The sequence below is a fragment of the Hermetia illucens genome, chromosome 3 (assembly GCF_905115235.1).
Source record: "Hermetia illucens chromosome 3, iHerIll2.2.curated.20191125, whole genome shotgun sequence".
NCBI classification, from domain to species: Eukaryota; Metazoa; Arthropoda; class Insecta; order Diptera; family Stratiomyidae; genus Hermetia; species Hermetia illucens.
Window position 1 is genome coordinate 37200630 of NC_051851.1, and position 15295 is coordinate 37215924.

Below are 15295 nucleotides of genomic sequence, written 5' to 3' on the forward strand. Positions count from 1 at the left end.
AGCTCTAAAGGCTGGCTTGCGTGTGTATCAGTGGGGCAATGAGCACATGCCCAACGGCATCCCTGGAGGTCCTTCTGGGATTAAACCCTCTCCATCTGCACATACAGATGCAGCCAAGGAGATCAATATTCAGGATGGCCGGTAGTATGAGTGAGGCGGGGAGCTGCCTAAATCGAAGGAAGATTGATATCCTTTCTAGGCGGTATCCCGAATTACTGATACCGAGGGACAACATGACAACGAGGTTTCACTTCGATAAGAAGTTTGAAACACGTTGGAGTAACAAGGCAAACTGGGAGAGCGTGGCTGCGACATACGGCTTAAACCAGCAACTGATTACTTGGTACACTGACGGATCCCTCACAGCAGAGGGAGCGGGTGCCGGTGTCATTGGTCCAAGGAAAATGTACTTTCAGCCAATGGGCAGGTACACTAGCATATTCCAGGCGGAAATTTACGCCATAGAGAAATGTGCCTCCTTTAATCTGCAAAGGAACTACAGGGGATAGAACATATCTATTCTCACCGATAGCCAAGCAGCGATCAAGGCACTTAGGTCCAGGTGAACTCTAAACTGGTATGGGAATGCCTTGAGAGACTGAATACACTCGGCTCGTCTAACAAGGTCTGGATACTTTGGGTTCCAGGCCATGCTGGGTTGGAAGGCAATGAGGCAGCGGATGAACTAGCCAAGAAGGGAGCAGGAATGCCTTTACACGGGCCAGAACCCTTCTGTGGAATCGGAAACGGTTTCATGGCTATGAATCTAAGAAACGAAGAGAAACGGTTGAGGGAACTATATTGGGCGGGCCTACCAGGGTTGGAGCAGTCCAGGGTGCTTATTGGGGGATACGAACCCATGCGCACAAAGGATTGCTTAAACCTCACCAAAAAGAACCTCCGAATCATTGTGGGAATTCTCACTGGTCATTGTCGGCTGAACTATCACCTAAGGAAGCTAGGGATATCTACGGACACTGCCTGCAGGTTCTGTGAGGAGGAGGACGAAACCTCTATGCACGTCCTGCACTTGTGCAGAGTAGGTTGAGATATCTGGCAGAACACTTAATACCAGATGCAAAGCTGAAACATCTGGAAGTAGGGAACATACTTAAGTTCCTAACGGTTACAGGCCTGCTCGAGATACTATGATCAACAGGTACACTATAACCAGTAAAAGGGGCACAATAGTTCTTCAAGGACGCGGTGCGACTTTCCCTTAACAGAATAATAATGATCGTCTCCTGGACCTCTAAGAGTTATAGTTGTTGCGCTATCCTCTCATATAGATGTTACGGCTTTGTTGTGGATGGATTCACTCTCATCTAATTATCAGAGGGGATTTGAGGTGATATCAATATTTGGGTCCAGAGCGCATCCCAACGAGATATTGATTCGAGTTAACCCAAGTTTATTTGTAGATCTGTTTCCGCGTAGATCAGCTACTTTTCGAACTATTTCATCTGAGACTGTTAGTTGGATAGTCCGCAGTCCATAGCTGAGTGGTTAGAGCACAAGCGGCGTACCAACGGTCATGGTTCAAATCTCACTGTATCGTGATTGGACGTTGGATACCAGCCGACTCAGCTGTGAATGAGTACCTCAGTCAAATCAGGGTAATAATCTAGGGCGAGCCAGCCCCCCCCCCCTAAAGAGTACTCTAATCCTGTAGTGTACCGTTATGGTCTTAAATGAAGTGCTCTAACACACTTCAAGGCCCTGATCCAATTGGATTATTGCGCCAATGATTATTATTATTTCCGAGTTGTCACAATCTCAGCAGATGCCGAATTTTACCTAATACTAGCGCTAAGTGCCAAGCATTTAGGCTCCGTCGATCGTACCTACTTAAATTATAAAGAGGTGCTGGTGGTAGTGGCCGGTAATAGGTCAATGGGAGAATCCGTCGCGAACTCCCCGCAACATCGAGCATGTATGCAGAATGGTGTATTTCTGCACGGTTTGAACCAGACTGTGTGAGAGTCCCAGGACATCAAGGGAAGTTGTGAGGGATTTAGGTGCATCTGTAGCTGACAATATTATGGGAACTACAACCACCCGTTTGAGACGCCAAATTTCACGTATTTCCGTTCAATGTTGCTATTATGGGTGATAGCAACATCAATTATATATGCGAAGCGACCCGTCTCTTCAACTAACAGTACATCAGGCTTATTATGTGGAATATGGTGATCAGTTAGAACTTGCTGGTCCCAATACATGCTGTAAGCAGAATTATCAAGTACTGCTTTCGCGTCATATCGGTAAACCGGACATCTTCCCGTGATCAGCCCATGCTTGTATGCAAGGTTTTGATGGATTACCTTACATACAGCACTATGCAGCCAGAAATTAGATGGTCCAACGTGTCTAACAGCGAACTACACATTCTGCACTGATCGTTCTCCACCCGTTCTTTCATGATGAGCTTTTTATAAGCTCGGATGGGGACCACGCCATCCTGAATGGCACACATGATGGCGATAAATAGCTTTTAAAGACGATTCACGTGTTTACCGTGCATGGATTTCCATTCAACGATCCGCTCGTGGTCTGACTTCACTCTACTCAGAGGATTGAAAGATTGATCCTTCAAGTTAAGTGGAATCAGCATATAGTCTGCTTTATAGACAACCGCATCCAAGGGACTCGCCTGCTCATTGCTATAAAAATAAGCGCGCAGCCAGTCGACTTGGCAATGATGTTACGCCGCCACGTCAACCACGTCCCTACCTCCGATGTCACGAGGCAAGTTCATCCGCTCCACGGCAGAGTTTGGATGATGCATTCGGAATTTGGACATAGTTGTCCGTATCCCCCGCTGCACGTTTTCCAAATCGGTCTTCGTCGACGGCAATATTCCGAATGCATAAGCCAGTGAAGCACTTAGCACGTAGGCCATACTTCATTGCAAAACCATGCCCGCTAGCATCATCCAGTTCAATGTCATTCAAAATCAAAGGGGAATCAAAGAATCCACCTGGAAGATGTCTCTCCGTGCACGAATGGGCTTTGAGGTATTGGCACCCTCAGATGAAAGCACTGATAAAGTGGTGTGCCACCCTTCCCCATTTCATGACTGTCGCCAAAAACTTCATTAGTTTGTGATCAATACGATACAGGTGTAGGACATCGATTAGCCAGGTATACGAAACGCTGTCGAAAGTCTTGGAATTATCGATATAGCAACGAAAGAGGTTTCTTTGGCATCTAGGTGCTTGTCATACAACTGCCGAGTCTATAATGAGTTGCTCTTTGCAACCCCTTGACCCAACTCGGCAACCCTTCTGCTCCTCGGACAGAATGTTGTTGGTCTCGAGGTACGCATTGACCCTTCCACTAATGATGGACGTTATGAATTTGTAGAGGGTTGGTAAGCAAGTAATCGGTCTTGTGTCTGCGGAAGGTAACCCCCACAGTGAGGAAGGGTGGAAATTCCTCCGGCCGACTCATGACCTGATTTATGCTGTGTGTGAACCGACTGTGTACGCTGGTAAATTTCTTATACCAGAAATTCTGCACCCGATCCAGACCTGGGCCCCTCCAGTTCTTCGAGCTGTCTATGGTTCGTCGAACTTCTTCTTCGGTAACATCCGCAAAATTCATGCAAGGTGTTTCACTCAACATGCTCACCATGCTGGGCGGGTTACCCCCAAAGTCGACTCCAATACTCTTTCGCTTCCGTCACCGAGAACTGTATTGTCTGGACGCTCTGTTGGGACTCGTTGAGAGATCTGAAAAAGCTCTGTTGGTTCCTCGCATATGCTATTATTATAAATTTTATGCAAACTATAGGAATCATTGTATCGTCCGCATACGGACTCTGTCCCTATTTGGCTGTTAACTTCTCCAGTTATGATTTTGGTATCACACCCGGAGCAGGTTTCGAGGGTTCGTACCACTCTGCACTCTCCCCCGTAGAGTTGTGAACGACAATGACATCGGTGATTGAAAATATAATGCCTTACTCCTTCGTTATCTTCCATAAGACTTGGGGCAATCTTTGATGGAGTTAAAGAGATGTTTGTAAAAAATTTATAATCCCACTAACTAGTCCAGAATATCTATTGTACAAAAACAAATCCTGAAACTCTTCTATTGAAGATCCCAATAATTGTGCAATACATAATACATATTTAGTAATACATTTTCGTATTCTCTTTTGAACTGAATGGAATTCTCCTTTCGATACTTGGCCCCATCAGGTAACTTTGGACCACGACAGCACCATATAGCGCCTAAATGTCTATCCAGGTTGATGATTTAACTGTTAATTCCAAACACGTGGTAACAAAGCTTGTTGTCTATTCTGCTTGAATTCACTCTGATCTGGCCCCAATTTGCATAATTTAGAAATTACTTAAGCGAAACGAATTCAATATTGCCTAAAACCTACGTCTTAGACATATATCTGTAGATATATTAGTCATAATTAATTCAAATTACCTTACATTGGCATTTCCGACGAAGTGAATGTTTCTTCTTTCCTTTCTCACCAAGAACAATTCTCAGGTGTCCCTCGTCCGTGTTAATATAATTAACAGTCAGTGGAACTTATAGCAGGTTGGACAACCTATTATATAACCGACGAGATGATGCTCCTCACCTCAAGACAGTTTGGCCGCTCCGTGCCTTGGAAATATCGCTCATCGGGCAAAACTAAATCTTTAATGGATTGGACGCGTACCTTAAAGTGTCTCTTGGGCTTGAACTGTTGGAATGTGTTATTAATTTATTGAGAATAATCTATAAATGATTTTGGTTCGCGAATTCGTTGAAAGACTTTGCATGTAAATTGTTTTTCCTACTTCGAAATGATATCTTAATGACGAACTTTTAATCCTATTCAATTTGGCAATATTTGCATAAACATGCTTAGTTTCTTCATTAGTATAAACTTCAGATAAATATAATGATGATCCGCCTTTATTCGCATGATGACTTGTGCTGCAGGAATAAATCAAACCGATTTCGACAATATTGATCGAATTAAAAAATGTTAGTTGACCAATTTGGCTAATTTGATTTTCACTTTGTCAGAATTAAACCCCAGATTTGAAGGAGTTAGCTTTGTTGCAAATTTAGCGTGAGGAGTATTGCGTATTTTAAAAATAACGATACAGCGAAATCACTAACTTCCCAAGATGGTTTGAGATAATAAATTTATGAGGGGATCAATAGAATGCTTCTTCATTTTAAAGGCCGATTAGCTGAAGGTTATTTTCTAAGTAAAATAGAGTATATTTGGAACCTGTTCAACCTTTGGCATCTTCTTTATATCACATAATAGGAATGTGGTCTAAAGTAGTTTACTATATCTATAGGGCCAATTAAGATTCTGAGATATCTAAGCTAATAACCTTAATTCTGTGTTCGGGATCAAATATTGGCTGAACCCTTTTTATGTTTGCCTTTATACTCATACAGCTGCCGTTACCTTATTCCCTCTATACATTATGATATGATGATGATGATACCGAAACCGTAACACAGCCTCAATTAAAAATAAATGGGGCAAAGAAAAAAAGATATAACTTGGAAAAATTGTGTGAATCCCTTTACTTTATAAATGAGTCGACAAGAACATATGTATATTGTCTTAATCAGAAAATTTGCAGAATTACATGGCATGGAATGCAACCGATGAAAATTACTTCAAAAGGGAGATTATCGATTTTGACGAATAATATTTTATTTTGAATTTCCTGAAAAAAGTCCTGATCTTTTGATCAAGGTAGTATAAATGTTATCGTGTCATGAAAAGATAAAGTGCCGCAGGACACTTACCTTTTGATTTTAGTTACTTCGGAAAAGTGCTGAAAGAAAAGAGGTTACTCAGCTTCAGAGAAGATGAAGTCTGAGTACAAGAGCATGTTAACGTCGGAAGAAGTTCAAAGCAGGCCACGATTCTGATGAGGGTATGGAAGGGACCCATGGAACACTAATGACATACGAGAGGTTATTTCTCTAATCCACAAACACAGCCATCCGCGACACCTATAAGAGGGAAATGGATGCCGCAATAACCGCAGTCAACAGAAGTCCTGGAGATGAAGCATCAACAAATGATCTTCACAACCACCTGAAGAACGTTATCATTGAGACGGCCACAAAGATAGTTGGCCCCAGCCGCAAAAAGAGTCGGAACGGCTGGTTTGACGATGAATGTAAGCTAGCAACGGAACGGAAGAATGCCGCATACCGAGTAATGCTGCATTCTCAAAGAACGCGGGCACGCGCAGAGACTTACCATGAACTCCGTCGAGCGGAAAAGCGACTTCACAGATGGAAAAAGGAAGCCTGGGAGAACCAACAAGTCTGTGAACTAGAAAAGTACAGGGAGCAAACGCACCAGGCACAAAAGGCGGAAGAGTTACCAACAAGGCAGCAGGATGAAGCCTTATACACCACGATGCTCATCCTGCCGAGACAAAGAGGGAAATCTGATTTCCGACAGAATGGGCATATTGGAGCGATGGGTTCAGTACTTTGGTGAGCTACTGAACAACCAGAACATCGGCGAGTTGGAGGTCCCGCCAACTGAAGACGACGGACAAAAACTGCTACCACCAAGTATAGGAGAAACAGTCCGTGCAATTCATCGGCTTAAAAGTCATAAGTCGCCAGGAGCCGATGGAATTACAGCCGAATTAATTAAATATGGAGGTGATCAGTTACGCCAAGTGGTTCATCAACTTGTGCTCAAGGTATGGGACAGCGAATCAGTGCCTGACGATTGGCAACGAGGCATTATCTGTCTCATACATAAAAAGGGAGATATCACACAGTGCAGCAATTATAGAGGTATCACGTTGCTGAGTGCCATCTATAAGATATTCTCTGCTATCTTGCTAGGCCGGATAGCCCCATACACCCAGAACATCATCGGCCCATACCAAAGAGGCTTCACTCCAGGCAAATCAGCAACAGATCAGATTATCTCTCTGCGGCAAGCGATGGAAAAACTGTTGGAATATGGACAACAGTTGCACCCTCTATTCATCAACTTTAAAGCCGCCTATGATAGCATAGCCAGGGTAAAACTGTACACGGCCATGAGAGAATTCGGTATCTCGACGAAATTAATAAGACTGAGTAGGTTGGCCCTAACCACTGTGCGAGGCTAGATAAAAGCAGCAGGATCACTCTCAAGACCATTCGACATCAACAACGGTCTACGATAAGGCGATGCCCTATCATGCGTCCTCTTTAACCTGGCCCTCGAGAAAGTGATCCGTGATGCTGATGTAAATGCATGAGGTACGATCCTCTTTAAGTCCACCCAACTACTGGCCTATGCTGAGGATATCGACATCATGGGAAGAACCACCCGAGACGTACAAACTGCCTTCATCCAGATCGAGCAGGCGGTAATTGGCGCGAGATCTTGGGCTGCACATCAATGAAGGCAAGACAAAGTATATGGTGGCAACGTCAGCATCGAAAACCAACCAACCAACAACATCAAACCGCACTGGTCAAACACGAAGAAGAATAAGGATAGGAGAATACAACTTTGAGACCGTTGATAATTTCTCTTATCTAGGGTCGAAAATCACAACCGATAACAGCTGCGATGATGAAATCCGCGCACGGTTGTTGTCAGCCAACAAAGCCTATTTCAGCTTAGAAAAGCTGTTCCGCTCGAAACGTCTCACCATAGGGTCAAAGCTCTTACTGTACAAGACTATGATCTTACTAGTCCTGATGTATTCCTCGGAAACTTGGGTTCTTAGCAAGAAAAATTACGAACTCTTGACCGCGTTCGAGAGATGAATCCTCCGAAGAATTTTTGGCCCCCTACATGAGGATGGATGATTCCGTAGCCTACACAATGACAAAATCTATGAGCGATACCATGACCGTCCGGTTGTGGATAAAATCCGGCTCAATAGGTTACGGTGGGGGATCCCACCAGGAAAGTCTATAAGGACAATATCAATGGTAGAAAAAGAAGACAAGGCAGACTCTGCCTAGGATGGAGCGATGGCGTAGGTCAGGACACCAGACAGCTTTTAGGGATATCGAATTGGTGGACCTCGGCGCAAAACCGGGATGTCTGGAGTTCCTTATTAAAGCAGGCCTAGACCGGATACCGGTTGTTGCGCCGTTGATGATGATGATGAATCTTGTATTTTGAATTCGCTGAAAAAAGTCTTGATCTTTTGATCAAGGTAGTATAAATGTTATTGTGACGTGAAGAGATAAGGTGCTGCAGGATTACATTATCCCTACTATGTCAACACAAATTGGACACTTACCTTTTGATTGTAATTACCTCTGAAAAGTGCTGAGAGAAAAGAAATAACCCAGCTTCAGAGGATATGAAGTCTGAGTACTAGGACGTGCCAACGTCGTTGGAGCGACATACACAAACGTGAAGTTCAAAGCAAACCACGATCCTGCCGAGGGTATGGAAAGGATCTGCATTGATGAGATAAGAGAGATCATTTCCCTAAAAAGACGTAAAATGAGCCTATTCTGCAAACGGGAGGTTTTAAATGGCTTACTATAGACAATCATCAGAACTTTATTCGGAATATCCACCATCATATCACCGGGCGTTCCCAATTCAACCCGGTGTTTCCAACCAGTATTTGATAGGCACGGCCAAAGGAAATTCTTCTAACCAAGGAAGAGAATCTTTAGTGTCTAAAAGGCTTAGAGGTTTATAACAAAGTTGCTCTTCGCAGGTTAAGGTTGATGGTCACATTCGTGGGAGGATACTAAAGTTGCTCCCACTAAATAAAAACTAGCATGGAAAGTCCTGTGAGTCTTCTCTTCAGGGTGTAATCCTGGATCCGAAGCTAAATTGAAGATTGTACATAGAACTGCAAATTACCTTTGCAAAGAAATAGGATGTCTGGCCGAGGATAGTTCTCTGGATGTAAGGGGCGGTGGTGCGTCCCATCCCAACATACATCTTGTCTTGTCGGGCAGATGCTCTTAATGTACTCCTGCATCTCCTTCGTCTAGATATTAAATACGCTTTAGCGTGCAGTTTCGTCAGATCACGTGAGTCCGGATGCTAAACAGCGAAACTCTACGGCCATAATAACACCTTAGACGAAGTACCCTCAGGAAATCTGGGCATTCGCTACGGACTATTCCACGCGCAAGCTGAACTTCACGAGAAGCTTTGTTGTGGACTTTCTAACCAGGACAAAGTGGAAGTCCGGCGGCGTGTTGCAAGGCACAGTATTCTTCACCGATGGATCAAAGATGGTCTGTAAAGTCAGTGCGAGGGAATACACACAGTGTATTCGAGTCGTATGGTCTCCCAGGTTTCGCCAGTGTATTCGAAGCGGAAGTACTGGCAATACCGGAAGCTTGTCGGTTGCTGGAGCATGATCCGAGCCCCAAGTGTAATATGACCATTCTGACCGACAGCTAAGCCGCCATTACGATTTTGTACTCAGCGGCGACATCCTCCAGGTTGTTGGGACAGTGTGCAAATGCATTGAATAGTCTGGATGGAACGCTCAAGAACACCCTGCTCTGGGTTCATAGGAACATACAGGGGAATCAGCGGGCTAACGGATTGGCCAGGCGGGGTTCTGCTCTAGGCAGTCCTTCAACGGGTACAGTCGGTGTTCCACTGGCGACTGTCTAGGGGATCTACTTGCACTACTTAGCAGCCGTGGACCTCAGATGGCGAAGGCTCACCACCTGTGCCAAGTCAAAGAGGATTTGACCCGCTTATAACAACACCCGATCATGAGAGCTCCTGTGCCAGACGCTTTAGCTAGCGTCAGGCTACAGACACTAGGTAAACTATTCTTTGTGGTCCTCAAAGAAATTTATAACTACAAGGTGGGATACCTGCTTTCCTTCGTGAATGCTACGGGCTGACTCTGTCGATCGGAGCCGGTTGGACTCTGCTTCCTTGCTTCCATAACACCAGTCATGATCTTAGGAGTTTTTGATATCAAAATGGCGCACCAAAGCGCTAATGCATCCGTAGTGTGGTGGGGTAAGTTGAAATAAAAGAGTTTTCGCTGTAAGCTGGCCTCCTTGCACTGTATTACCGAAGCCACGAGCATGACATCGAGCGCAGCTTTAAAAGCATTATTCAATTGCAGCTATTGGATTTATTTATTCAGAACACTGTAATCAGAGCAGGTCACTGACTAATTTGTTTGGATCTACATGTAAACAACGGACGCGGGGGCACAGAACATTGGAAGAACTGAATTGAGTTTTCGCAATGCCTCCTGATGCCCGGTTTCTCATTCATTCCCCCTCAAATGTCGAGAAAACTGGAAAGTCCCAGGGGAATACGTGGCGGGATATGTGGAAGTTTTCTACACGGTGAAGGCTACCTTTCAAATGAACACGACAACTGGGCTTTTAACTTGGGACAATCTGCAAACGGCCTTTCAGGCTGTAAGTGATCCTGAAGGCAGCAACCTGTACGATTGACGAGCAGTTGAAGGGCAGGCATATCGCAATCTGCAGAGATAGGCAGGCTGCATTAAAACCGTTCTGAAGTCTTTCATCACTTGAAAAATCGTATGTATCAATCTATTGAACTCTATATCCGCATTCAATACTCTATATCCGCATTCAAATGGAGTACCAGTATCATCATTATAAGTTTCCCTTAACAGCTGGTGGCAAGGTCTTAGTGCTGCTAGACGCACCAAGGTTTTGCTGTCAGAACCAAACAAACACACTGCAAAGTTTATCCTATCCAAAAACAGGAAGACTTGCAAAAAAATTGTTGGCAATCTGACTAGCTATAATTCGTTAGCCGAACATATATTCGGAATACGGATTCTCCAAAATGATACGTCCCCATCCTGTAATGAGGAAGCGGGATCCGCATAACATTTTCTATATGGTATTCGATATCAGATGTCAACCTCCAGCTGCTGCGGTGGCTTCATATCTACGGAAATCCTGCGATACATAAACAGGTTCGGAATATTCCTTTAGACGGGAGATCGAGTACAATGGATCACTGGGCGCCTAGTGTTTGAAGGCTTTGCCTCTCCCCACCTCATATACACACACACGCTTGTCGAGAATTCAAGTTCATTTCTTCTCCACACGCTTCTCAAACGGAGCGTGGGATAATGACACTGGGTCCAGCGAAGCCTCGACTAAGCCAAGTGGGACGTGGCCTTCCTGGAGCCCCTTGCTTTGATGTGCGGTTGGTCCCGCGACAGTCGCAGATTCACACGCCGCCGTTATATCGCGAATACGTTACTGTTGTTGTTAATTTTTGTTTCTCCTCTTGGGTCCTGGCAGACTAAGACGTTTTCCTGAAACCATCCAAGATGACACCAACAGGACTGATGGCAGACTATGTTGGCAGAAACACACTTCCGTCATGGGCCAAACGGCCAAACGTTTATTTATCAAATTTAGTTTCTTTCTCGAATATTAGTTATTATTAAAGCTCTTGCAAACACATTTGTGTTGGAATCTGCCCGAATAGGCTGGACAGGTGTTGCAAGATTAGACAACAAGCCATTATTTGATTTATAGGATATGTATTAACCTTTCAAACGGATGAAAAAAAACAAACACACACATGCTCAGCAAGCAACAATATAATCAATATTGCCCTAAAATTGATAGACCAGTCGCTTACTCCAAATTACAATTTTATTTTATTATTAGCAACTTACTCCCTTCATCAGTACAAAGCTTTGTACTGATAAAGGGAGTAAGTTGCTCCCGAAATATAATAAAATAAAATTGTAGTTTGGTCTATCAATTTTAGACTTAACTACAAATAGAAGGCAACATCTAACCTCTTAATATTGCTCTAGTAACTGAGCGGAAGAAGAAGAAGAGTCTGCCTACAGTGGGGGTTGCATCGCAACATTAGATTCGGCTCGACGGGCGATTTTTTCACGCAGTTATCATGGCCTTCAACTACTTTTTTTCTTCCGGGCTGATTGTACTGGTGATGCAATATTGCCAAAGTTTGTCTCTTTTCCTCTCTCCTCGACTGCTTTTTGAAGGTGTCTTATGGATTCATCTACAACTTTGATTCCATCAGACTCATCCAAGGCTAACAAAAAATGTGCTCTTACTAAGTTCCATATTTAGCGATCGTATGTGGTATTCTCATTTGACCAAATTTAAATGCTCACTCATTATACCAAAAAAGTCAATTTGTATTGGAATGCATTTTGCTTTAGCCAGAAACAGGCTTTATGAATTCATTTAATAATATACAACTTGAGCAGGCCTATGTGAAACCAACAACGAAAAGGCTAATGATCGTTTTCGTGATATTGGTAAAACGAACCTATTAAAATTTGGAAATATTTAATCGGATTTCAAGGTTTGGAGGGAAATTAAAAGGTAACAAGAGTTTATATATATAAAATTATCAAAATGAATTTGCTCGCCAGCATGTCACGGGACAAAAAAAACGAAATTTTGCATATGCCGTGAAGCGCAGACACTACAAACGTAAACCACTACTAGAACCACAAGTGCAAGCTTCTTAGAAAATCGTGAAGGAAGTTGAAGCACATTGCTGGGAGTGGACAATCGTGGTGCATAACACAGGTTGGCGATCTATGTAAGACGTAGGTGTTTGTGACGACCATATTATAATTGAGAACAATCACCTTGGATGATCACTTTGAGTGTCCTCCAGTCACTTGGATACTATAAATGTCAGTCCAAGTTACCATTCCTTATAAGATACAAAAAAAACAAGCTATTTTATTTATTTTATTAAAAAATAAAGGATGGAAATTTCTAAATAAAGTAATGACAAAGAGATTTCTGTTTTATAGGTATTATTAATTTATATTTTCTTTTTTCCAGTTCCCTATAACTCTCCATGTAATGACTTGGAACAAAGTAGTAGAACATCAGGAGCATCTGTGACGGCTTCCATCCACATAACAATCACAATATTAACAATGACTGTGCTCGCCCGTATAAGCCTTTAAATTGAACGGTATTTTTTCCGAGAACGAAAGGAAGAGCAACAATTTATCATCTACATATGAAATCAGAAATCATCATAGGTGTTGATATAAAAATGCAAAGACTAGTTATAATTCAAAATAATTTATAAGAGAAAGGTAATAAATAAAAATAATAAAATAATAAAAAAAAAATCATAACCAAAAAGCAGGACAAAAATCTCAAGACATATCAAAGAGAAACAAATATAATCTAATTATATATATTTTTATTATTGTAATTATTTGTAGAAACCTATATGAAAGCAAAACGACAACTGAACAAATGTAAACAAGTATTTCCAGATGACCTAATCTATAAAAATGAAAACAAATGCATTATTTCTAAAATAATGTAGAAAAAAATGCTGTAACTGTCTTTGTATATTAAAATACTGTTTAGGAGATATAACAAAAAAATAATAATAAATTTATATAAAAATTATCGAACCAATTTTGTTATGTGTATTTAAGCAGAATTTTAAAAATGTTCATTACTCCCAGCAGACATTTCCGAGTATCGAGATAATCCTTTTTTATTCTGGATAAATGCCTGAATTCCAGAATTCAACAGTATAATAATACATTTACATATATATATATATATATATATATGGCCCCAATAAATAGTATAATATACATCGTTTCCACATCTATGAAAGCATTTTAGAAGCGTTTTTAGATAAATATTAGATGAAGATTTATCTGCACTCAAGCATAAAGGGTATATATTATATTAGGCAGGATGTATTCAAGCCTGATACATTGTGTTTATATAATATACATTCATAGACGTAGGCCAATGAATACACAGCCACGGCACAATTTAAAATACCAAAAACAGAAATAATAATATGGAAGCATTAATAGAAGCAAACTGTAATTAATCGGTGAAACATAAACTACCCAAATTTACTAGACAATGTTCTCTGAAGAGTATTTGGAAAATTGGAGAATCATACCCAGCCTGTTGGGCGGTTAATTGGTCGTTATTTGTGACCCACGGTTACGTGAAGTTATAGAATGAAGTCCAACAAACAATAAATATTTCCAGACGAAGGAATCTAATTTAATAGGCATGAATTCAAATGCCTTGAAATAATCATTTCATTGAAATATTACTACCAACCCAGTCCTTTGCTGTTTTCGGGGTATTCAAAATGGAAGATTAACAGTTTTGTAACAATCCCTAATATAATAAAAATCTAGTGCATGAAGGATAGAATACAAAAAATCTGACGAGTGATATTTATATTAATATCTTTTATATGCTGATGGTTTCCCATTACTTTTTTATTTCCAACTTTTTATATGCGCAGTGACTAGTGAAGGAGCGTTTCTTAGAACCTGTTAACGATCCCTGCACTCTTTGTGCAACCACTTTTACAATATCACAGGTGTTTATAGCAAATACTGAAACTTATTCTTATGGAACATATATTTAAAGCATCTAGTATAAATTACTAAAACAGATAAGACATACGTGTAGGCTATTAAGATATTAACAAATAAAAATAACCCAAAATGTAACGCTACATTAAATATCGTTAGTCTAGGTGTAAACAATGGAGCGATATTAAAAAATATAAATATAATTAGTATGGGACATATGCTAATAGCTAACAAATAATATTTGAATAAATTCAATAAAGGATTTCAAATGACATTATTTGCAAGAATACAATATCTAAAATTAGTGTTAATTAGGCAATGAAATCCATGAACCTTGTAGCACTTTTGTGGTGTTGGATGCATTTTAGATAAAAGCGCTTTACTTTCTTTGCGTTTTTTCTACCTGTATTTTTTCCCTCCACAAAGAAGTATCGAATAGTCATCAGATGAATTTTATAATAAAGAATGAATAAAGAGAATATTTTAATAACAGAATAAATATAATGCTTTTAGAGAAATATACAATTCCCGACTCGGTAAGGAGTCTTCTAAATTTATAAAGGGAAGGAAATAGAAAATTCGTAAGAAATGAAATAAAACATAAAAACGAACTCAATTTAACGGCCTTTCCGGTTCTAATGAAAAGTAGTAAATAACGTCAACGTTATTCTGTTGTCACATTTGTTACGTATCTCTGCAGGACAGTATCTTTACTTCGTTTTAATTTTCTCAGTTTTAGGGTCAAGCAATCAAATCGAGACACTTTTAAAGCCGAACACTGAGGAAAATTTCGAGTCATTGGTTTTGGAGATTTCTTATGTACTAAACGAGGCAAAGATTAATTTTTCACTAATTTTGATTATTTTTATTACAAAACAAAAACAGAGTTGAGAAGAAAGCAAATATACTGCCAAGGAATTTCTCTTTCACGTATTATATGGGGTGTTTCTAAATATCAGAGTGGT

At 41.0% G+C, this 15295-nt stretch overlaps 1 protein-coding gene across 1 annotated transcript in view; it reads left to right on the top strand.

The window, feature by feature from the left end:
• The window catches only part of LOC119651295 (acetylcholinesterase), a 220905-nt gene extending 207974 nt beyond the window's left edge, over nt 1-12931 (top strand). The window contains exon 10 of the mRNA XM_038054816.1: nt 12796-12931. Coding sequence (XP_037910744.1) covers nt 12796-12923 — 128 coding nt within the window. The 3' untranslated portion in view covers nt 12924-12931. The remainder of the gene's footprint in view (nt 1-12795) is intronic.
• Nucleotides 12932-15295: the final 2364 nt, after the last annotated feature.